Raw genomic sequence first — 23,042 nt, 5'->3', positions numbered from 1 at the left:
GCATTTTGAGGCTGGGCGTCATGATGTAATTTTTCTGTGCCAGATATCAATTTTTGGCGTCAATTCCTCTTTAAAAGGTCCTGTCTCCATTATAACAATGCCTAAGCTGGCTTCTGTTTACAGATCCTGCCGAAGCCTTATTACTGTTTGGAATATCCTGGTTTTTGTCTTCTGCCTGTTTTGACTCCGATTCATGCCGCCTTCCTTGACCATTTTGCCCGTTTTTGACTACCAGGGCTGGAAGTAGGGGTAGGCAGAGTAGGCACGTGCCTAGGGCGCAAAGCTGGCCAGGCACGTACCTGCTCTGTCGCCTAACCCATGTCCGGTCCTCTCACTTCCCGTCTTCCTGCGGGCGATTGATGCTTCTGCGCATATGCGCACGTCGATTGACGCTTCTGCGCATGCGCGCCGGCATTAACATGCGTATGCGCGCTGGCGTCAACTTGTGCATGAGTGCACACAGCCGGCGCAGCGTCGGCCCAGGTTGCCTAGGGCGCCCACCCAGTGCGGCCCGGCTCTGTTGACTACGCCTTGCCTAATCCTTACCGGTACCTCTTTACGGACTTGTTACTATCATACGCACTAATTCCTTGTTGTTTCCGCAGCAGAAATCCAGGGCCCCAAAAGGGCCTCGGTGAACACCGGAACCCACAGGGGTTCCCTGTGTATCAGTTGTTTTCAAGGTTCCTGATAGACGAGTATGTTACAGGACTTAATGGAGACTTTTAAAGTCCATATATATATACACATGTAATGGTTCTGATGATTCTAAGATGCAATCTGCACTCAGAACAACCCTGCAGCAATGCAGCATGCACTTGCCAATGTCACAGGAGCTAGGGTTTGGAGTAAGTGCCATAACAGGTGCAATTTTCCAATACCATTGGTAAATAAATCCTTATGGTTTCAAATGTTGTCTCAGAATGTGGCATAGTGGACTGGTCATGTTACTGCAGTCATTATATATTTACCATGTGCAATATTTAAATCAGGCGCTGTATATTTTTTCACCCATAATAGCATACTGCCTGTCGGCCTGCAATACTTACAGCTTTCTATTTCCAATGTACAGTTTTGCTGGTCCAAGGGATATCTGCGTAAATCCATCATACAGGCAGCTGTGGTTGTGATTCTGTAGGGTAAAGAGAGCGTGTTAAACATAATACCTTATTTATGGAGAAAGTATCCCCTATTTTTTTGGTCATGATAACCTAACAGTCTCTTACTACTCACATAATGATAATTTTTTTATACACATTTTTTTCTTATAACTAACCTTTCTATAATTTAGGGAAGGCTCATTCAATATGAGATTTCTCACTTTCTGGTAGACCTCCGAATAAACTGTGTTCTGATACATGGGTGGAACTTTTAGTGAGGAGTATTAATTGCTTAAAAAACAAGCAAGGAACATACTGTCACCCTTTTGCCCAGACTCTACTGAAATAAAGATATTGTTTGCATCCCGCTTGGTTTCCATTACAGATGGAGTACATCTCTTTCTCAGCAGCATAAGCAAAGTAAGCTGCACTTACCAGGACTGGCAATCTGTGGATTCTATGCCAGAGGGTCTGCTATAAGATGCCGTAGACAGTCACTATATCTTGGGGTGTTGGCCTTTGTGTACTTGAAATGCTAGAGCCTATTTTATAGTGAGAGCCTATATTATAGTGATGAATATTTCAAATCCTTTTTTTCTCACTCTAAATAGTGAGAAATTTAAGCCTTAACCATAATTCAAAGTTATGGATGAAGCTCCCATGATGAATACTGTATATATCATAATTGCTTATGATCTGACCAAAATGGCAGCAAGCAAACGCACAAAATGCTGACAAATTTGGCTGCTTCTAGCCATGTTTCAAGTTATTTTGGTTTGCCATTGGTTTGTAGGGATTCTGTGAATATGAATCATACATGTGTGGGGGCATCTCAGAACCAACTACATACCACGTGTCCCTCATCCGGGTTCCTGGCAGGGGAACCAATTTCAACTTCACAATCACGGATCTCCGACACGTTTTCAAAATATAAAAATCTTTCTTTATTAAATTACATTTAAAAAGTCAGCTGTGGTACAGCAAATAACGCTCAACACTGACGTGTTTCGTTCCCCATGGCACTTCCTCAGAGTGTAACATAGTTTTTTCAATACACAACTTTATAGCAAACCAAAATTACAGACAATTCACACCTTGTGATCCTTAAAGATACATTACCTGAAAGTTTTTTATATGTGTACAATATTAATCCCATAACCAGATCTATTAAAATCTTAAAACCAATACAAGCTATAACAAGTTACAATGTATGCTATTTTTCGTTTGGGGATAAATCTTATCATATAGTAGGTATCTATCTAGTTTCATTACCAAATATATTCTCCAAAAACATTAATTTACATTTGTGTTTAAGACATCCTCCTATTCAATATATTTAATCTCCCAATCCTTGTTCAAACCGATAGGTTTCTCTGTTTCTAAGGTAAACATCCACCAAGTTTCTCTTTTATTAATAAGTTTTTCCAAATCACCTTTTCTCCTATCCAATCTAACATGTTCAATACCCTGGAACGATATGCACCTGCCATTACCACAATGTACATTTAAAACATGTTCAGCTATGGAGGACGATACATCCTTTCTCCCTACACAGGCTACATGCTCCAGGATTCTATTCTTCATTTTCCGCATAGTTCTACCTACATATTGACAGCCACATATGCATGTTGCCAGATAAATCACATTGGTGGTTTTACAATTTATGAAAGAACGCTATTCATATTCTTTACCAGTAGCTGTACTCTTAAAACCTCTGGATACATTAATATATTTACATGCCTTACACACTCTAGCCCCACATCTATATGTTCCAACTTGAGCTAACCAATTAGATATTCTACATTCTCGCTTCTCTGGTAACATACTTGGGGAAATATGACTCGCAATGGATCTACCTTTCCTAAATGTAAACCATGGTTTTTCAACCTTTATTTGTGGGTCAGAGTTAATGACATGCCAATGCTTCAAAATTATCTTTTTAATATCAGATGCTTCATTACTGTCACAAAGTAAACTTTGTTCCTTTCATCTCTTCCTATGTTTTTTTCAGTCTATCACATTTGTTCTTTAGCTGCTTCTTGTAGCATACGCTTTTGATCACTGATCATATGCTCTCTTTCTGTACTATATCCTCTTTTCGCCAATCTATCCCATAGGTCCATTGCCGCCCCCTGGAAGGCATCCCAAGTGGAACAAAATGGAATGGAAAATTTGGAAGCAAGGATTTCGCTCACTAAATGGAGGTCATCGTTTAATTCTAATGCATCAGTCTCCCAATAGATGGCATACTTTCTTTTTTCCTTCTCCCCTCTCTCTCTATTTTCCTATGATTGGAATGATGTTTCATTTTGAAGGAATGTGGTTTCCATGGAAACAAGAAGAAAAAGAGTGAGGGGACCAAGGAGAGGAGACTGAGAGGGGATGGAAGGAAGGGAGGGGGAGAAATGAGAGCAAGAAATCAAGTAGAAGACAAAGGAACTGAAAATGAAAAACAATCAGAGAAGGAATGGTTATTGGCAGCAGACATTTTTGACTGACATTTAACTCTCACCTGTCCTCAGCATATTATATTTTTTTAATTAAAAATCTCTGCAGATTACCTATAGTATAGTGACAAAATGGGAAATAATTTATCCACAACTATATCTACATGATCCATTCCACAGGTTTTACAACTTGCATAACTGCTATACACCACAGCTAATCTGCTGCATTACTCATCTATATCTGTGGATTAAAGGGGAGCTGTACTGATCAACTGATTATTTCAGGGCAGCAACTTTTTTGTCATTGTTGTTGTCTGCACTATACAAATTGACTACTCAGGAAAATGCCTTCCTCTTTGTATACTGCTAAAACACGAAACACAACTGAAATACTGTATCAGAATGGAAAACATTTGTGAAAGGGAGTAAGTGCAAATAACTGACTGCTGTGTGTTCTGCGTGTGATCTAAATGAGACAAACAGCTTTTTCTTTTCTCTTTTTGGGGTAAGCTAGTAGATACATTTAGTGCATTTATTTTGTCTGGGATATAGTCTCTAAGAGAAATATTTTTAAAAGTTTATAAGGAGTTATTATTTTACTGCAGGTAGCAAACAGCATTTTTTCTCTCTCTTTGCCTGCTAATTTTGGACAGGCTTTGTGTTCTTTGGTTTGAAACCTCAATAAGTCTGGGACAACACAGCGAGTGTGGAAGCTGCTAAGCAAGTGGAGGTGGAGAAGGGGCAGTGGAGGCTAAAAAGAGAGGAAGATTTATTATTACAGTCAGGCGGGGAAGTAGGGTATAGAAGTGTAGGGGGAGTTGGTCCACAGCTTGCCCAAAGCAACAGATTCACTATTTTGGCTGAAGATGCTGAAGAGAACAGCTCTGAACTGGCATGTATGGAGCTGGCTGATTCTCAGTGCACATATACATCCAGCACCCTTAACAGGTATCTGTCTTTCTCAACCACCAGGCATTTTCAAAAATTATTTACATTTTAAAGCGGCCTCTGGGTCTATTCAAGTGTCCCAGGTGCTCTCAGCCCTGGTCCCTGTGCTGAAAGCTCAAAGTTAATCCAACAGCACAATGGCCTTCCAGATATTTACCGGTAACATATAGAAATTGGCTTACCTGCTTCAAAGTATGATGAGGGTGCTGCTGCCCCCAGTCTGTCGCTAAGGGAGACAGTTAAGCCATGAATTCCAAATTGTTGCAGCACACAACAAAAGGTCAGGGATTGCTCAGTCCAGCTTCAGTCTAAAAACGATCATCTTTATTCTTACATTTAATTAAAAACACAGCATCCAAGATCTGATGCATTTCATAACAACGTACTTCTTATACCCTAAAGTGGATCCCTCCAACGGAACTTGTCATATTCATTTACATATCATTTTCTGATACAATAAAGGGTTAAAAAACTTAGTTAAAAAGCTTCACAGTCAAAATTAGTCACATGTATCAAAAAATTCATAAGTAACATTTCTTAAGTTGCGAATTACCCAACCATTTCATATCTCAAGGTTAACATGTTTCATTTTATTAGGAACCTTTAACTTTACAATGTGAAACACTCCTATACAATGGATTGAATGCTTAACTCTTGTATATTTGCATTTATTAACGGTAAATATTCAATATCTAAGTAGATCAATTTTAATCTTAGAAATCCCTACTTGATTATTCACACACTAAAAATAACAGCTTATATCAAACACTGAATTCAGTCCTTGGGGGTGTCTAACCCATAATTTATATGTCCATTTGACAATCATACGTAACAGTTTAGCTTACAAACCACCTCCCCTTGGTCCCAATGTTACGAGCTGTATACCTTGTACTCTGCATAACCCCACATTATTGCCATTGCACTCCTTAAAATGTCTTGATACAGCTGTTATTTCACTGCCGAACCTTATCTGATTTAAGTTCTCTCTCTCCTTCAAAAGGTCTAATTGTGCAACCGATGTATTGTTTGATGCATTTAGCACACTTTAGCATATAAACCACAGATTTCGTGTTGCAATTAATATACTCATAGATTTTACAAATCTCATGTATTACACTGCACTTATAATGGGCCAACACCTGGACCGCGGTACATGTTACACACCTTATTGAGCCACATTTACACATTCCACAATTTCGTAGCCATGTTTCCAGTTTCAGTTCCCCCAGTACGCGCACTTGGGGCCAAAATTGGGGCCTAATGTGGGGGCTTTCCTTGCTACAATATGATAACCTGTTTCCAGTATCTATCTATGCACACTGTATTGGAAACATATATGTCTGTATAAAACTGCAAGGTACAGTACACTTGGTCTGTCCTCCGTATGTATGCACTACCTTTGGTTATTTAACCTATTGTGTTCATGTCCAAACTTTTGGTGTTGCTTTAACACAAGACATAGGGAATAGGCCATACTTACTTAGGTGCCTCTGAGAGGACAAAGTGTCAGTTTACTCTCCTTGAACACCATTTTGGAATTAACACTTGTGCGATACTTCAAGGTCCAGCATACAAGGTGTTGGTTTGTCTGTTGTTTTTCCCACAATGGGAGCCACCTAATTTCTTTTACTATAGACAACCTCCTGCTCCCCACCCCAACTCATACTACTATTAGAGGGCATATAGGCTGATGTAATGATCTAGGTGGGACCAGTATTCTCATTACTCAGATATACAGCAATCTTTACAACTGTGAAACCAGATCGGGATACATCATCATTTTAAGTGTTTTTATATTTTATTAATTCCCTCTTTTTATTTTAAATGAACTATTAAATGTTATGTTTTATTGAGTGATTCCTTCTTCTACAGACTAGTGGAATGTGAACTATTGCTTACATAATTAGCACTCCTTACACTATTGCACTTTATTAACTCTTAATTGTTCATCACAAGATATAATAATGACAACACATCAAAGTGTGGACACAATGAATTTATTTTGAATAAAATTATTTGCACTCATCATCATTCAAGGCATTAATCATTCCTTTCATGGTTTCCAAGTTACACACACAATCTAATTATATTTATTAACAAGGCTGTGCGACCTCGTTAGTTCTTCTTTGCAGCTCCTTTGTTTCAGGTACAAAATCATGTTAATTTTTAAGAGCTGTCGACACGTCTAAGATTAAAGGACTTCTAAACAGTGGTGATGCGTGGTTAGAAGGTGCAGAAAAACCAATAAACCCAATTAGTGAAAGATTTCATCGTAGAGGCGATTTGGTACTTACTAATGCATAATTACTTTTCCTTTCAGGGAACATATTGCCTCCAAGAGTGTGGGACAGCCACGGGTACATGATTTGTGCCCACATATGCCAACCTGTACATGGGTTTGGTGGGAAGAGATCCATGTTCTTGGTGGTGATGTTCCTGGTTCAGAACATGTCATCATTTAGCGTCGTTATATTGATGATCTGCTGTCTGTCTGGGCAGATATTGGAGATCAGTTTGAGGGATTTATCAAGAGCCTTGAGGATGTGGAGTTGACTCTCAAGTTTACAAGTTGCTTTGATGCCAAAAAGATAACTTATTTAGATCTGTTGAGCTATGTTGAAAATGGAGAAATAGCTACCACTGTGTATAGCAAGACATGTGCAGGAAACTCTCTACTAAGAGCGGACTCCTGCAATCCGCGTCATTTTAATGAGAGGACAGTTTCCGCAATCGAGCAGAAATTGCAGTACGTATAGAGATTTTATCTCGGCGGCTTGGAAACTGCGAGATTGATTTTTGGAAAAAGGGTATGATATGGATGTTTTACAGGACACATTCAATCTGCATTACAAATGAATAGGGAAAAACTGCTCAAAGATAATAGAGTAAATAAAGCTGAGAGGGGGGATTTATCCACACAACCAGTGACATTAAGTATGAAATATATTAGACAGTTTAACAAAATAAAGAGGATCTTAAACAGATGTCTACCAGTGCTACATGCGGATAGAGACTTTAAGTGGATACTGGAAACAGGCTATCACACTGTAGCAAGGAAAGTCCAAACATTAGGTTTGATTTTTGCTCCAAGTGCGCGTACTGGGTACCGTATATACTCGAGTATAAGCCGAGTTTTTCAGCACCCAAAATGTGCTGAAAAAGTCTACCTCAGCTTATACTGGAGTCATTACCAAAACCGCATCAATTTGTGCCCATGAAAGTTCCTCCTGTGGCCCACACAGCTGCCTAGTTCCTGGCTGTATGCATTAGCTCAGCCGGAAGCGATTTTCGAAGCATTACCGTAATTATTGTTATTGCAGGGGCGTCCAGCACCTGCTGTATATTGGCATGCGATCCAGGGGGCTTTAGGACCTGGGGCGGCAGAGCCTTCATGGAAGAAAAGATCACATGGCCCCTTCCGCATATTCCGGTGCAGACGCAGGTTGATTGTGCCGGTTTTCAGATGCTGTAAATTAACATGCGATCCAGTCTCTCTCGCTGTCTCCCTCCCCCCTGGCTGCTCTTAAGCAAATGGAGAATACGACACTACTTTCTGTGAGTAGAGGCAGCTCCCACACAAGTCAATCTCAGCTCGTTTCACTGCTCTCTCCCCTACACATAACGGGCACAACTTCATGTGGCTCCTATACTGAAGAGAGACATCAATGCTACATATACGGTATATATACATATATAATAAAGCAATAAAAGGATCAGTTGGGATGTTTTTCATTTATTTGAATGGTCACGAATAAACATCATTTCCCTTTAAAGGTAATGGCCTATTGGGAGATTTGTAGCCCCAGTCACACATTGATGAGAGGGAGTTGGAAAAAATGCTGTCTATCTGTCACCATTCAAGTAAATGAAAAACATCCCAACTGATCCTTCTATTGCTTTATTATATATATATATATATATATATATATATATATATATATATATATATATATATATATATATATATATATATATATATATACTATATATGTGTTAGTGTGGATTCAATCTTGCCCTAATTTAGCAACCATAATATAAATCTCTCTCTCTCTCTCTCTCTCTCTCTCGTCCTAGCAATGACGCTAAGCACTACTGGTTCAGAAACTACCCATTAACACTCAGGGGTTGCTATTTATTATTAAGGAAAATTTTGCACACCTCTCTTACCAGCACCCTAGGCTTATACTCAAGTCAACAAGGTTTCCCAGTTTATGTAGGTAAAATTAGGTACCTCGGCTTATACTCGGGTCGGCTTATACTCGAGTATATACGGTAATTGAAACCGGAAACATGGCTACGAGTGCAGTGGACTGTAACACATGAGATTTCTAAAATCAATTAATATATTAATTGTAACACAAAATCGGTGGTTTATTTGCTAACGTGTGCTAAATGTCTCAAACAATACATCATTTGCACAATTAGACCAATTGAAGGAGAGAGCAGGTTAGAGAGCACTTAAATCAGATAAGGTCTGGCAGTGAAATAACAGCTGTATCGAGACATTTTAAGGAGTGCAATGGCAGTAATGTGGGGGTTATGCAGAGTACAAGGTATACAGCCCGTAACATTGGGACCAAGGGGAGGTGATTTGCAAGCTAAGCTGTTAATGGAAGTCAAATGGATATATAAATTACAGACCAGGCACCCCTAAGGACTGAATTCGGTGTTTGATATAAGCTGTTATTTTTAGTGTGTGAATAATCAAGTAGGGATTGCTAAGATTAAAACTGATCTACTTACATAATAAATATTTACCGTTAATACAAATATACAAGAGTAAAGCATTTAATCCAGTGTATAGGAGCGTTTCACATTGTAAAGTTAAAGGTTCCTAATGAAATGAAACATGTTTACCTTGAGATATGAAATGTTTGGATAATTTGCAATTTAAGAAATGTTATTTATGAACTTTTTGATACATTTGATTAATTTTGACTGTGAAGCTTTTTAACTAATTTTTTTTAGCCCTTTATTGTATGAGAAAATTATATGTAAATGAATATGACAAGTTATATGGGACCCGCTGTAGGGTATAAGATGCATAGTAAATAATGGACACTGGGGTCTCTGAGGAAGTACGTTGTTACAAAACGGGTCAGATCTTGGATGCTGTCTTTTTAATTAAATGTAAGAATAAAGATAATCGTTTTTAAACTGAAGTTGGACTGAGCAATCCCTGACCTTTTGGTGTGCGCTGCAACAATTTGGAATTCGTGATTCTCAGAGCACCCTGGGAGGAAGTGGTTCTAATACGGGTGGTGGGAGGAGTACAAGGAAGAAAATGCAGGTTCTAGTTATAGGGGATTCAATTATTAGAAAAGTGTATAGGGTAATCTGCCACAAAGATCTTACAGAGTCTTACATAGCAACATAGTAAGTTAGGTTGAAAAAAGACATGTCCATCAAGTTCAACCTTTTAACTCAATTTTAACCTGTCCAACTGCTAGTTGATCCACAGGAAGGCAAAAAATCCCACTTGGAGCCTCTCCAATTTGCCTCAAATAGGGAAAAAATTCCGCCATGACTCCAAAATTGCAATTGGACCAGTCCCTGGATCAGCTTGTACTATTTGCTATCATCCATAACCCTGTATTCCCTCACTTGCTAAAAAGCCATCCAACCCCTTCTTAAAGCTATATAATGTATCAGCCCATACAACTGATTCAGGGAGAGAATGCCACAGCTGGAAAGACCTAATTAAAGCATTAGAGAGATTATTATACATAGTTATCATATCAACCCTTAAGTGCCTCTTCTCCCCCGTGAACCACCCCAATTTGGCCAGTCTTTCCTTGTAGCTAAGATTTTCCATACCTTTTATCAGTTTAGTTGCCCTTCTCTGTACCTTCTCTAATTCAATAATGTCCTGTTTAAGCACTGGAGACAAAAACTGTATGGCATATTTTAGATGGGCCTTGCCAGTGCTCTATACAGGTGAAGAATGACCCCCTCCTTCCGTGATCAATGCCCCTTTTAATTCCAAGTTCCCTTTCCATTATGGATTTGTCTAGTGCAGTCCCATTAAGGGTATAAGTGGCTTGGATATTTTTACATCCCAGGTGCATGACTTTACATTTATCAATATTGAAACTCATTTGCTACTTAACTGCATAGATTTCCAGTTTGTCAAGATCCTGTTGCAAGGATGCTGCATCTGGATGGAATAAATTGAGCTGGATAGTTTTGTGTCATCATTAATATATATATACCCCAAAATGAATTCTTAAGCAACAGATAGCATATATCATATTAAGTCGCATGTTAAAGAATCTTAACAAACTGGAATATATATTTAAAGTGGACCTGTCGCCCAGACACAAAAATCTGTATAATAAAAGTCCTTTTCAAATTAAACATGAAATCAAATTTCTTTTTTTTATTAAAGCATTCATAGCTGTTGTAAGCTCATTTAAAAATTTCAGCTGTCATTCAAATATTGTCTGCCCCTCCTCTATGCCATGGGCATAGAGGCAGGGCAGACAATTACTTTCACTTTCCATTCAGCACTTCCTAGATGTCACTGCTCTCCATACATTCCCCCATTCTCTTCATCATTTAATTGTGTAGCCAGGGCATGGGGATGGACATTGTGTCCCCCATTCTGGTGCACAAACAAGATTCTGAGATGATGCAAGACTTGCCTTAATAACAGTGTCCACAAAATGGCTGCTGCCTGCTTGCTATTCCCAGACTGAAGGAAACAAGATTCAAATAATTTATATAGTGTAATTACGTTTTCAATACTTTTTATTGGAGTTTTTTCTTTTTAAAACATATATCTAAGCAGGCGTTAAGTGGCATATAAGTATGAGAAATTTATAATAATAATAATAATAAAAAAGGACAAATGATACAAAATTGCATAAATTTACCTCTTATAGTGGTTACAGGAATCAAAATAAAACATTTCAATTCTATTCCCATCAAATTTCAATTTAGGAATAATCAGCTGTTTCTTTTTAATTTTCTTTAAATTTACTCTTAAAAGTCAGAGTATTCAACTTTAAGGCTATAGTGACTATGAAGTATAAGTAAAATTAAGAAGTTTAAGTTTTAGTAAACTCTATATAAAACAAAGGAACTCTAGTCTTGATCTTGAAACCGTTTTTTCCTTATCTTGTGATCTATTTATCCAAAATAAACTTTATAAATTATAAATTATTCCAGGAGTGGCAAGGTGTTTTGTTGTACAATCACTTTTCTATTGTTACCACATTGTGGAGGCTGCATAGTGATCCAATGATAGATATGAACATTAGTTCCAGTATATGCATATAAACTCCAATATCCATAATAATAGGATGTGTGTATTATTAAACATTAAACTAAATTGCTAATATAACCAACTAACTAATCTAATCTATTTTACACTGTTGTCCCATAAAATCTTCCAGAGCACTGAGATATAAACTTACACATGTTGTTCAGAATGTCCAGGACTGATCTTGGAGAGGTCAAATAATCCTATTTTTATTTTTGTGAGAGAGCTTGATCATCTCAAAACTCCATGAGTTTCGATTTTTTATACACAGTAGGCCAAAGACTAGCCCTCCCCAGGAAAGACTTCAAACTGCCGCATCTGATTGACCAGGATTTCTCTGATAAAAGATTTGACTCCACTTTTCTAAGAATTTCTCCAATTGGTGGAATAATTGTGGATTTCCAATTTGCAGCTAATTGATTCCTGGTTACTATAAAAATATGATTGAAAATCAGTCTCTCCTGAGGTGGCAAGTCCCTGGTTCCCAAATGTAATAGTGCCATACTGGATGGGATGGATTGAAGTTACATAGGGAGCTGTTTGAGGAAGGCCTCAATATCATCTCTAAGCTCTTTAAGTTTAGGGCAATCCCAAAGAATATGACCAATGGTACACCCTCTCCAACACAGATGACTTCATATCGAATTTAGAAATTTTTTCGGGTGTCATATACCACTGCCAAATGTTTTTGAGCAGACCTTCTTGATGGTTTACACAATGAGATGTTTTTCTCACTGATCTAACAGTCAGTTCCCAGTCTTCCATGTCTATTTCAGAGTTAAGATAATCCTGCCATTTATTCAATTGCCATTTAGGGGCTAGTTCTTTCATGGTCAACAATGCTCTATAAAAAATTGATGTACCTTTTAAGTGGGAACCTTCTGGTTGAATAATTTTGTTGATTTGCGGAGTTAAAGTGATTGGATTATATTGATGGTTAGTTAGGAATTTACTTATTTTAGCATATAAAGGTTTATCTGATAGTGGTATGTCATATACTGATGTTAAGTATTCAAAAGGTCTAATCCCAGAGTCCTCCAGCAAGTCCTCTATATTTGTTATACCCGCAGCAACCCAGTCATCTAGGTTTTATATTCTTAATAACGGTATATAAGGCAATCAAAGGAGTATCAGATGATATAGATAAGATGTCTTCTTTACATAATTTCATCATCTCCTTCCAAAGTCTGAGAGTGTTAGCTGTTATAGGATTTTGAATGTTCTGTTGAACCTTCCAAGCCAATCTAGATTTCATAAATAGCTTATAAGATTTGTATGGAAGTTGTTCTTCCTCTATAAAAAACCATTGTTTTGTGCTGTCTTCATTCCAGATTGATCTAGATTGGTCCAGAATGGTTTCCTTGTAATATAATTCAATGTTTGGTACACCTAGGCCTAAGTTGGAGGTATGAGATGTTAATATCTTGCTGGAGAATCTGGATTTTCTGTTCATTAAAACAAATTGATTAAGATTTTTTTGGAGTGTATTGAAGAAAGTTTGGGGGACTCTTATTGGTAGGTTCCTGAATAAGTACAGAAGCTGCGGTAAAACCATCATTTTAAAGGCAGCAGCTCTACCTAACCAAGAATACTCCATTTTAGCAAGTGCTTCTCATTTGATTTTGAATTTTGTTAGCCAAGGGCTGTAATTTTCTCTATATAATTGAGCTAATGTAGGGGTTAATTGAATACCTAGGTATTTTATGGACTTCTCATTCCAAGAGTAGTCTCAGGATTTCTTAAGAGTTTCTTTAATTTTTTGGGAGACATGGCATGGGAGGATGACTGTTTTTTTCTGATTTAATTTGTAAAAGGAAATTTGAGAGAAATTATTGAGTTCTATGTTTACATTTGGCAGTGAAACTAATGTTTTTTTTTTTTTTTTTTTTTTAAACTTGTTTTTATTAGGGATCAGCACATAGTAGTTACAAAGTCATAATCAAGAAGGAAAATGCCCAGAATATTTTTGTAACAATATGTGTATGCAGTGAGCACAAATTATCAAGAACAGTAATCAAAAAAAAATAAACAAATAGCTCAAACTAAGGACTGAGAAAGGTAAAAGAGAGAAAGGCCGAGAGAAAAAAGGAAAAGAAAATTCCCTATATAGGGTTCGATAAGTAAGAACTTAATAACCTGTTGGTGAAATGGATCCCGGGGGACGTCGGATTCGAACGTGGTGGATCTAGACGTTGGTCTCTGAGATACTGGGACGACTCCATAACCAGCGGATGTTCCGTAAGTATCGCTGTATCATACCAAGTCGTATAACGGAACGTATGTATCGTATGTATGGCAAAGATTCTATGTACGTTGACCATGTCGCAAAAAATTTATCAGTGTTTTGTTCTTTTTTTATTGATGTTTCCAACCAGTCCATGTGAAAGATAAAATGTAATTTTTGTTTGACTACTGCCAAGGCGGGTGAATCAGTATTAAGCCATTGTTGTAGAATTGTTTTTCGGGCCGCAGCAGCTAGTTTTCCCATAAAATTTTTATCAGATTTCGAGAGATGTGTCAAAGTAGAAACATCACTAAACAGTGCCCATTCCAAATGTGCTTGAATGGGTTTACCAGTCAACTGAGCACCATAGCTAGCAACCTCTGTCCAAAAGGTTGGGAGAGAGGGGCAAAACCACAGACAATGTAAAAGATCTGCTTCGTCCGACATGCGTTTGAGCACAGTCGCCGCAAAATGGAGAAGTTGCAAGGTCAGGAAGACATGGCCCGCCGTGAATGGGAATTTGTCCAGTAGTTTAGCGGGGGAGAAGACAGTGTTGTCTGCATTCAGTACATCATGTAAGTTATGGAGCCCCTGACAAAATAGGATTACGGACAAAATAGGATTACGGACACTGACAGGGAAATTTTCATTGTCCAGCCACGACAAGTAGGGAGAAACAAACGGGGATAGCTTTTGTTTTTTCCTAACCGCATGCCAGGCTTTATAGGTGTCTATGAATAAAGGATTGTCGCATAAGGAAGACGGGATGTTGTGAAGTGGCGAATGAAGCGCGGAACTAAGGGAGTGGTTATGTGCTGTGTAGGAGTCGAGTGTTGTTGTCGTATATAGATCCCTGTGTAAAACCCAGTCTCCAGCATAACGAAGGAGCGCTGCTTCATTATACTCCCTGACGTTCGGAAAGTTGGTCCCACCTAAATGTTTGGGTTGTTGTAGTTTGAAGAGGTTAATCCTCGAGCGTTTTTTGTTCCAGATGAACAGACGGAAAGCTTGATTTAATTTCTTATAATCGGATATCTTTATATAATAAGGTAACATCTGCAATGGATACAACATTTTGGGAAAAAGGAACATTTTGATAAAGTGTATCCTGCCTAAGAATGATAGGTTAGTGTGTCTCCAGTGATGTATTTCACTTAAAATAGCATCTATGGTCTTCCGTATGTTTAGGGAATAGGTGTCTTTATGGTGAGATGGCAAGCTAATTCCTAAATACTTAATGCTGTGCGTGTTTTTTTTAAAGGGGAAGTGTGGAAGCCAATCCGCCGGATCTGAATGATGTAATTGCAACGTTTCGGTTTTATCTAAATTAACCCGAAATCCCGCAATATTACCAAATCGTTTGATTAGTTGTAGAATAATAGGGATATCCGTCTTAGGTCGTTCCAAAAACATTAAAATGTCGTCGGCAAACGCCGTGACCTTCAGTTTAGATTGGCCAATTTGTATACCATGCAAGTCTTGATGCTGTATTAAGTGTTTTAACAACGGATCAAGCGCTATATTAAAGAGGAGGGGCGAAAGTGGGCACCCCTGACGGGTACCCCTATGAATTAGGAATCTATCCGAGTTGGTGTTGTTCACAGTCAAAAAAGTAGCAGGTGCCAAATACAAATTTTTAAAAAGGTTGAGCATATGTATGCCAAAATGTTGGAACTTAAGCAACCGACGTAAGTGCATGTGTGTTATTCTATCGAAAGCTTTGTCCGCATCCAAATTAACTAACATGCCATGTTTCCTTTTTTCTAGGTTACTAATATAGATTGCCGTTAAGATTTGTCGTAGGGCTCGGACCGGATATCTACGTTTAAGAAAGCCTACCTGGTTTTCAGTGAGTATGGAGGGTAATATTCGTTGTAATCGATCAGCCATGATTTTGTTTAGAATTTTTAAGTCTTGATTCAATAGCGAGATCTGACGATATGAAGTGGGATCTGTGGGGTCTCTGCCTTCCTTGGGGATTAATATAATTCTAGCAACATTAGCCTCGTGCCATAATGGATTACCCTGTAGTGTATCTGAATACAACGTGTGTAGAAGGGGCGTAATGTCTGGTAACAAAAGTTTATAAAACTCCGCGGTGAAGCCATCCGGTCCCGGTGTTTTCCCATTTTTTAGATGTTTAATAGTATCCGATATTTCCTTTTCTGTAATAGGCGCATCTAATATTTCACGATCCTGAACTGACAGTTTGGATAGGTTGGCTTCTTGCAAGAATTTGAGACCATCTAAGGGATCATCAAGCGGAGCTTCATAAAGTGTTTTAAAATGATCAGTCAGTATACGTCTGATGTCCGCAGGGTCCTGTGTCCAGCCATTAGTTGACCGAAGCTTTTGTATATATGTGGCCCTAGATTGTTGTTTCGTTATATATGCTAACAGTTTCCCTGACTTATTACCATGTCTATAAAACAGATTTGCCGTATGGCTTAATGTGTTGTAGGCTTTTCCAGTCAATAAAGGATCAAAAAGCATTTTCATCTCTTTGTATTTATTTTTGTCAGTCTCTGAATTTGTTCTTTTAAAAGTGGTATAGCTTTCCGTCAATTGATTTTGTAAAAGAGTATATTTTTCATGGTAAGATTTTTTTTGGTTAATCAAATAGGAAATTATCTGCCCCCGCAAGACCGGTTTTGCCGCTGCCCATAGAAGTTGTGGATTATCCCAGTGATCAATGTTGTCGTCTACATAATTGGCCCAGCTAGCCTTAAGAAATAATTGAAAGTCTTCATTGGTGCTCAGATAGGCCGGGAACCTCCAATTAAATGATCTAGGTTGGGGTGATTTCATCTTCAAAGTTATCGATACCGGGGCATGGTCAGAAACATCAATATTGCCTATCGTGGCTTTAGTCAGTGTCGGCAGAAGTGATTGAGAAATGAAAAAATAATCCAATCGTGAATGTGTTTTGTGGACACCCGAGTAAAAAGTGTAGTCTTTTGTGATAGGGTGGGCGTGTCTATAGGTATCACATAGTTGCAATGTATCACATAACGTGTGTAAAGGTCTTGCTCTAGTGCGAGAGTGAATTGTGGGTTTACCTGACTTATCCATGGAGTCGTCCCAGATCGCATTGACGTCACCGCCTAAGATAATGTTTTCAGTCCCCCAGGAACTCATAGTCTGCAAAACATTCATAAAAAAAGGTTTGTTGTCATCAGTAGGCGCATAGACATTCACTATGGTATAAACTGTGCCATTTAAGTCTAGATCTACGATCAATAACCGTCCATTCTTATCCTTATGAGTACGTAAAATGGAGCATTGGAGGTCCCTACTAATCAGAGTTGCTACGCCCTTTGATTTAGATTTATACGATGAATCAATTACATATTGTAGCCATTTACCCTTTAACGTTTGTTTATCTTTCCGCCGCCAATGGGTTTCCTGCAAAAGGACTATTTGGGCCCGTTCACGTTGTAACCGGTCTAACACTTTACGTCTCTTTATTGGGGTGTTAAGTCCTCCAACATTCCACGAGAGCACCCGGAAATGTGTAGCGGATTTAGCACTAGACCCTGCAATTCCATCCGTGGTCGACATAGGTGTAAATTAACCCACCCCCCATTTTTGATGTATAACAACTAGATTTAGAAAAACCGTGGGGAGTGGCCTGTCCCAGCAAGCAGGCCAGTCATCCCGATATATGTCCACATAGGGAAAATTTAGGTTCAGAAAGCTATCAAGATACCTTACGTACATAGTTTGAGCTACAACAAACAAATGTAAGGAAAACAGTAATAGAAACATGTAAAACATAGCTTCAATTCAACCTTTAAGGAGGTGAAAAAAGAGAAAAAGACAAAAATTGAAAGATACTTCTCTCATTGCCCTATTACGTCAAGTTCAAACCAAAGTGATGAAATAGAAGAGTCCGCAGGTACAAATGGAAGCCACAAGGAAGACTCAGACTCAACACATTCAGGGTTGGTTGGACTTCTCCGTATAATAGTCCATGGCAAGTTGAGGGTTCTCGAAGAACAAAGCTCTGCCAGTGTCTCGTTCGATAATTTTCAGTTTCGCCGGAAACAGTAAGGAGAATCTATACCCTGATTTGAAGAGGGTCGTACAGACGGAGGAGAATTCTTTACGTTTCGTGGTAACAGAGGCCGAAAAGTCTTGGAAGATAAGAAGGCGACGATCATCATGTTGAAGTAATTTAGTTTTCCTGTAGGCTGTTAAAATGTTGACCTTATCAGTATAGTTGAGTAGCTTGAATATGACTTGTCGTGGTCTGGTAGAGTCCGCAGCAGGAGGGGGACCAATTCTATGGAACCGTTCTATGACAATACTGGATTGAGAGTCGGGCATGTTTAGTAAAGCCGGCAGTTTTTTGGTTAACAATTGTTCCAACTCAGCACCTTTCACCGATTCCGGTATGCCGACTATGCGAAGGTTGTTACGTCTGCTCCGGTTTTCTAAATCGTCCACCTTGTCAGCTAGGATAGAGATTTCTCGTTGCTGAGTGTCAACAGTACATTGTGTTTTGTCCAACTCGTCTTCCAAGGTACTGATTCTTTGTTCCGCATCTGTCAATCTTTGAGATTGGGCAGTAAACTGTTGCAAAACTTCAGTTATAGATTCTTTAATTCCAGCAAGTTTCAGATCAAGCAGAGGACCCAGCGTCTGAGTTAGATCCTGTAAATGTATGTGCGGTGATTTAGGTGAGTTAGAGAGTTCAGATTCTGATTCCATTGGATCATATTCTTGTGCGTCTTTTTTGTCTTTCGGTTTCTGTTTCAGCTGTTTTTGCGGCTTGGACGCCGAACGGCCAACATATTTATCCATGATGGACGCAGGAGGGAACAGAATGATTCCTGCAGTAGGGAGAATGGTTGTACACAATATGCAGGCAGGATCAACTTATGTAGACCAAAGACAGCTGTGATGGTGACCCTTTTGGTGGGGGCAGTAGAGAAATACAAATAGTCACAGTCACATTAAGGCATGAACGTGGTGCCAATCAGTGAGTTCCAATATCGTGAGAAAAAAAAAAACAAAAAAAAAACTGTTTGTCCCAGAGAGCAACAAATGTTACGCATAGAAATCGTACTTTCGAGTGTTGCGAGTAAGCGTAGTAAGTAGACAGTAGTGGCAGGCAATGGACGTAGGGGTGTTGCCCAATCAAAACATGGTGGCAGGAAGTACCTCCGGCAGGAGCAGTACGTGTTGCCCAGGGAACGGAGGCACAACAATATGCACCCCTAGAGTTACTGCAGGCAGTGTAGCAAAAAGAGGGAAATAACCTCAAAAGGTCAAGGGACCAAGAGCAGTTTCGTGCCCCACCAATTACGAGCTTGTAGAGGTAGATGTGGGATGCGATGAGGGCAGGTTATCAGACCCACATCCCATGTAGTGATACAGGCCTTAGTCGGGTATAGCTGGTGATGGCCACACCCCAAATAGTCAGTATAATGTAGCCGTAAAGCCCAAAATTGTGCAGTATAGTACACCGCCTTCCCGTGACCAGAGTCTAGGCAGAGTTATTGAAAATGGGGACTTCCACTCACCCACCCCGTGTCGGGGTCGCGTGCAACCTGGTCCCGGTCCACGGATATGTGCGCCGTAAAAGATGGAGGCAGGGGCTGCAGCGTCTGTAAGATGGGCGTTGGGAAGTACCGCCGTCCCAGGAATGACCGTGGGCCCTGAGTATTGGACAGACCCAACTCACCGGTCACCGAAAAGGTTGCCACTTCAGGCCACGTGGTGGTGTGGTGTAGAAGGAGAGGACGCCAGCTATTGGGGTGCGGCTGTGAAGGCCCGTGCGGGCGGAAACTCCACGTGGGGGTTCCTGCCGTGTGGAGCAAGGCGCCCCAAGTTGTTACCGCTCCGGGGTGACGGTCGGCTGTGGCTACGGCAAGTCCGGGAGTACGAGGCAGGTAGGGCGAGTAGCTGCGGTTCGGTATCAAGTCGCCGCTGCACACGGTGGCGTGGTGTGGGCCCAAATAAAACGTGTGGGCCAAACTCCCGGGGTAGCTGGAGGGGGGAAGCCCGATGTTGCCAAATATCGTTACCCCCTGTTATCCTGAGGCACCGGAGCAAAAATTTGGCCACAAAAGATGTGGAAAATGTTGTGATGGCCCCAGATCTTCTGTCCCGGCAGGAGCTTGTTTAAAACGCAGCCATCTTTAGGGCCGCCCTCCGGAAGTCCCGAAACTAATGGTTTTTGAAGGTATAAGATGACATCATCTGCATATAGGCCTAATTTGGTATTTGACCTTCCTAATTTTATACCATAAATTTGGGAGTTATCTCTTATTTTTTGGGCTAAGGGTTCTAAAGTCAAATTAAAAATTATTGGGGAGAGTGGGCAGCCCTGACGAGTACCATTTTTAATGTCGAAGGAGTGCGACATTGAACCAGATGACAGCACCTTAGCAGAAGGTTGAGTATATAAAGCCAGAATCGCCTTGTGAAGAAAACCAGGAATGCCAAACTTAACAAGTACCCTAGACAAGTACAACCAGTTGACTCTGTCGAACGCCTTTTCCGCATCTAGAGAAACAAGGAGGGTAGTCGTCCGACAGAGCCCAATTTTGTGCACTAAAGCAAGGACCTTTCGAGTGCCATCACTAGTAGTTCTGCCTTTGGTAAATCCTACCTGATCCGGGTGAATAAGTTGGGGCATTAAGGGGGCTAATCTATTAGCTATTACTCGGGCATATATTTTGATATCTGTGTTTAATAAGGAAATTGGTCTATAACTACTTGGGTCTGATGGGTCTTTATCTTCCTTGGGAATAGTTATGATTAATGCTGATAATGATTCTTTGGGGAAAACATCTTTGGTTACTACTTCATTAAACATATTTGTAAGAGGTTTTGATCAATTAATCATTGATAATCATTGATCATTGATAAAACCATCGGGTCCAGGGGCTTTATCTCTTTATCTCTTTTAAGAGAGCTAATGGCAGATTCAATTTCCTGTTGATAGAAAGGAACTGCCAAAGATTTTTGCTCAAGATCAGACAATGAGGGTAGATTAACTTTATCTAAGTAATCATCTATTTCTTGGGTCGATGGGATAAAAGTGTCTGGGTCCTTTTCTAAATTACAAAGGTCTTCATAATAGGTGGTTAGTGCGTCCACTATGTCTTTGGGATGGTGTGCTTCTATCTTAGTTTTGGGGTGTTTAATTTTAACTATTCTTTGATAAACTCTTTTCCCTTTGATTTTTTGGGCCATTGCTTTACCTGTTCTGTTATTATCATATTATCATAATACCTTGAGTATTGTCTGCCATTTGTCGTATTGGTAATACATATTATCTGCCAGTTCCTGTCTGGTCTCCTCTAATTTTTGAATAAGATCTGTCTTTTTATTGATGAATATATCCTTCTCTAGGGATTTAATTTTACTTAAAAGGAGGGTAGTTTTTTCCCTTATCTTTTTTTTGTGGATGGCACTCTGTTTCATTATGACTCCTCTAATAAAAGCTTTGTGTGCATTCCAGAGAGCTGTTTTGGAAACTTCTTTGGTATCATTAAGCTCAAAATATTCTATTAATTCTTTTTTAATAAAGGGGAAAGTCTGCTCAGAATTTAAAATAAATTTGTTCAATTTCCAAATATTTGGTTGTAGAGGTGAATTTTGAAGTTATGGGAGAATGATCCGACCAACTTCTGGGGTTTATCTCAATACTGGAAACCAGTGGTAGGGAAAACCTGTCAGTCAAACAATAATCAATGCGAGTGAAGGACTTATGGATCGGTGAGTAGTAAGTGAATTGTTTCTCTTTAGGGTGTATACATCTCCAAGTATCGAATAACTCAAATTGGATCAGAGCTGGCTTCAGAATAGTGTGAGTTTTCCTAGTTTTGGAGGTGCAGTCAGACTGAGGGTCAACTACTGAATTCAGATCTCCTGATATAAATAAGTAACCTTTAGTAAAGGTGGATATTTTTCCAAATTTTTTGTTGATAAATTTCATTTGATGGGAGTTTGGAGTGTATAGGTTCACAAATGTAAAATCTTGGGCATTAATTGTACCAGTAATCATCACCATTCTTCCGTCTTCACTAGCAAAAGTTTCCCCTACCACTAGTCCCAGTGTATCTCTGACGGCTATGCATACCCCAGCTTTCTTATTATTATTTTTTAAAGTGGAATGGTATATTTAAGAAAATTTATGAATTTTAAGTTTCCCTGCTGCAATTTTATTTAAATGTGTCTGTTGTAAACAAATAATGTCAGCTTTTTCTTCTTTTACCAACTTTTGTAGTAGATACCTCTTCCTATAAGAATTTAACCCTCTCACATTAATCGAAAGAAGTTTACATTCCTGAAACATGTTTATCTATACAGTGATATTGTAAACAAACCAAACCAATATATTAACCTCACCCAAGTCAGTCCGGGGGCATCATTTTGACATTCGCACATCTCAGCTCTGATTGGAAAAAAAAAGGTTAGTTGGGACAACAGCCTGAAAAACTTAAAGGAACAATGAATTAACAAGAAAAGAGGTGGCGTACAAAATGGCATCCGGTTCTACCTATTGTAGCTACCACTTGAAAAATTAGTTCTCAGTTCAGTGAGAAGAAAAAAAAGAGAAAAAGAAAAAGAAGAAAAACAGTTTCAAAAATATGAAAAGTAAACTTCAAATTACTGTTCAGTTCAAATGATCTATCAGGTCAGGATCCACCGTTGTGGACTTCCAGTTTGACTTTTCTCCTAAGGGAAGGTGACAAAACCCAAGGGGGAAAGTCAGAAATGGGGGGAAGAGTTTATGGCTGGGCACCAAGCAGTTCAGGTACCACCAGGAGCTTCTGCAGACTTATCTTCCTCAGATGGTGGTTGGGTGGTGTCCATTGGTTGTTGTTTGTATGGGGTTGGATGGTATATGGGTTTGTCCTTTTTTGGATCTTTGGGGACAAAGATTGGAATGTTCCACTTTGAGAGCAGCTCATGTCCCTCCTTCACGCTTCTAACAACATAGGACACTCCTTGATCCTGTATTATCAGTTTTGGTGGAAATCCCCAGGAATATTGAATGTTTTTATGCCTTAGAGTGGCAGTAATCTGCAAATACTCTAGTC

General features: G+C 39.3%; 1 protein-coding gene across 11 annotated transcripts in view; it reads right to left on the bottom strand.

Annotated features, from left to right (window-relative positions):
* Nucleotides 1-23,042, bottom strand: part of LOC108700058 (gamma-aminobutyric acid receptor subunit beta-4) — a 252,484-nt gene that overhangs the window by 19,279 nt on the left and 210,163 nt on the right. For 10 of the 11 annotated variants that reach the window (XM_041574958.1, XM_041574957.1, XM_041574966.1 and 7 more), the window contains one exon: nucleotides 1,050-1,132. In XM_041574958.1, the coding sequence (XP_041430892.1) occupies nucleotides 1,050-1,132 (83 nt within the window). Of the gene's footprint in view, nucleotides 1-1,049; nucleotides 1,133-13,895; nucleotides 14,224-23,042 lie in introns of those variants that run through there. The other variant, XM_041574971.1, reaches the window with a different exon arrangement.

The sequence above is a fragment of the Xenopus laevis genome, chromosome 8S (assembly GCF_017654675.1).
Source record: "Xenopus laevis strain J_2021 chromosome 8S, Xenopus_laevis_v10.1, whole genome shotgun sequence".
NCBI classification, from domain to species: Eukaryota; Metazoa; Chordata; class Amphibia; order Anura; family Pipidae; genus Xenopus; species Xenopus laevis.
Note: the sequence above shows the minus strand (reverse complement) of the source record. Positions and strands in the feature narration are given on the sequence as shown.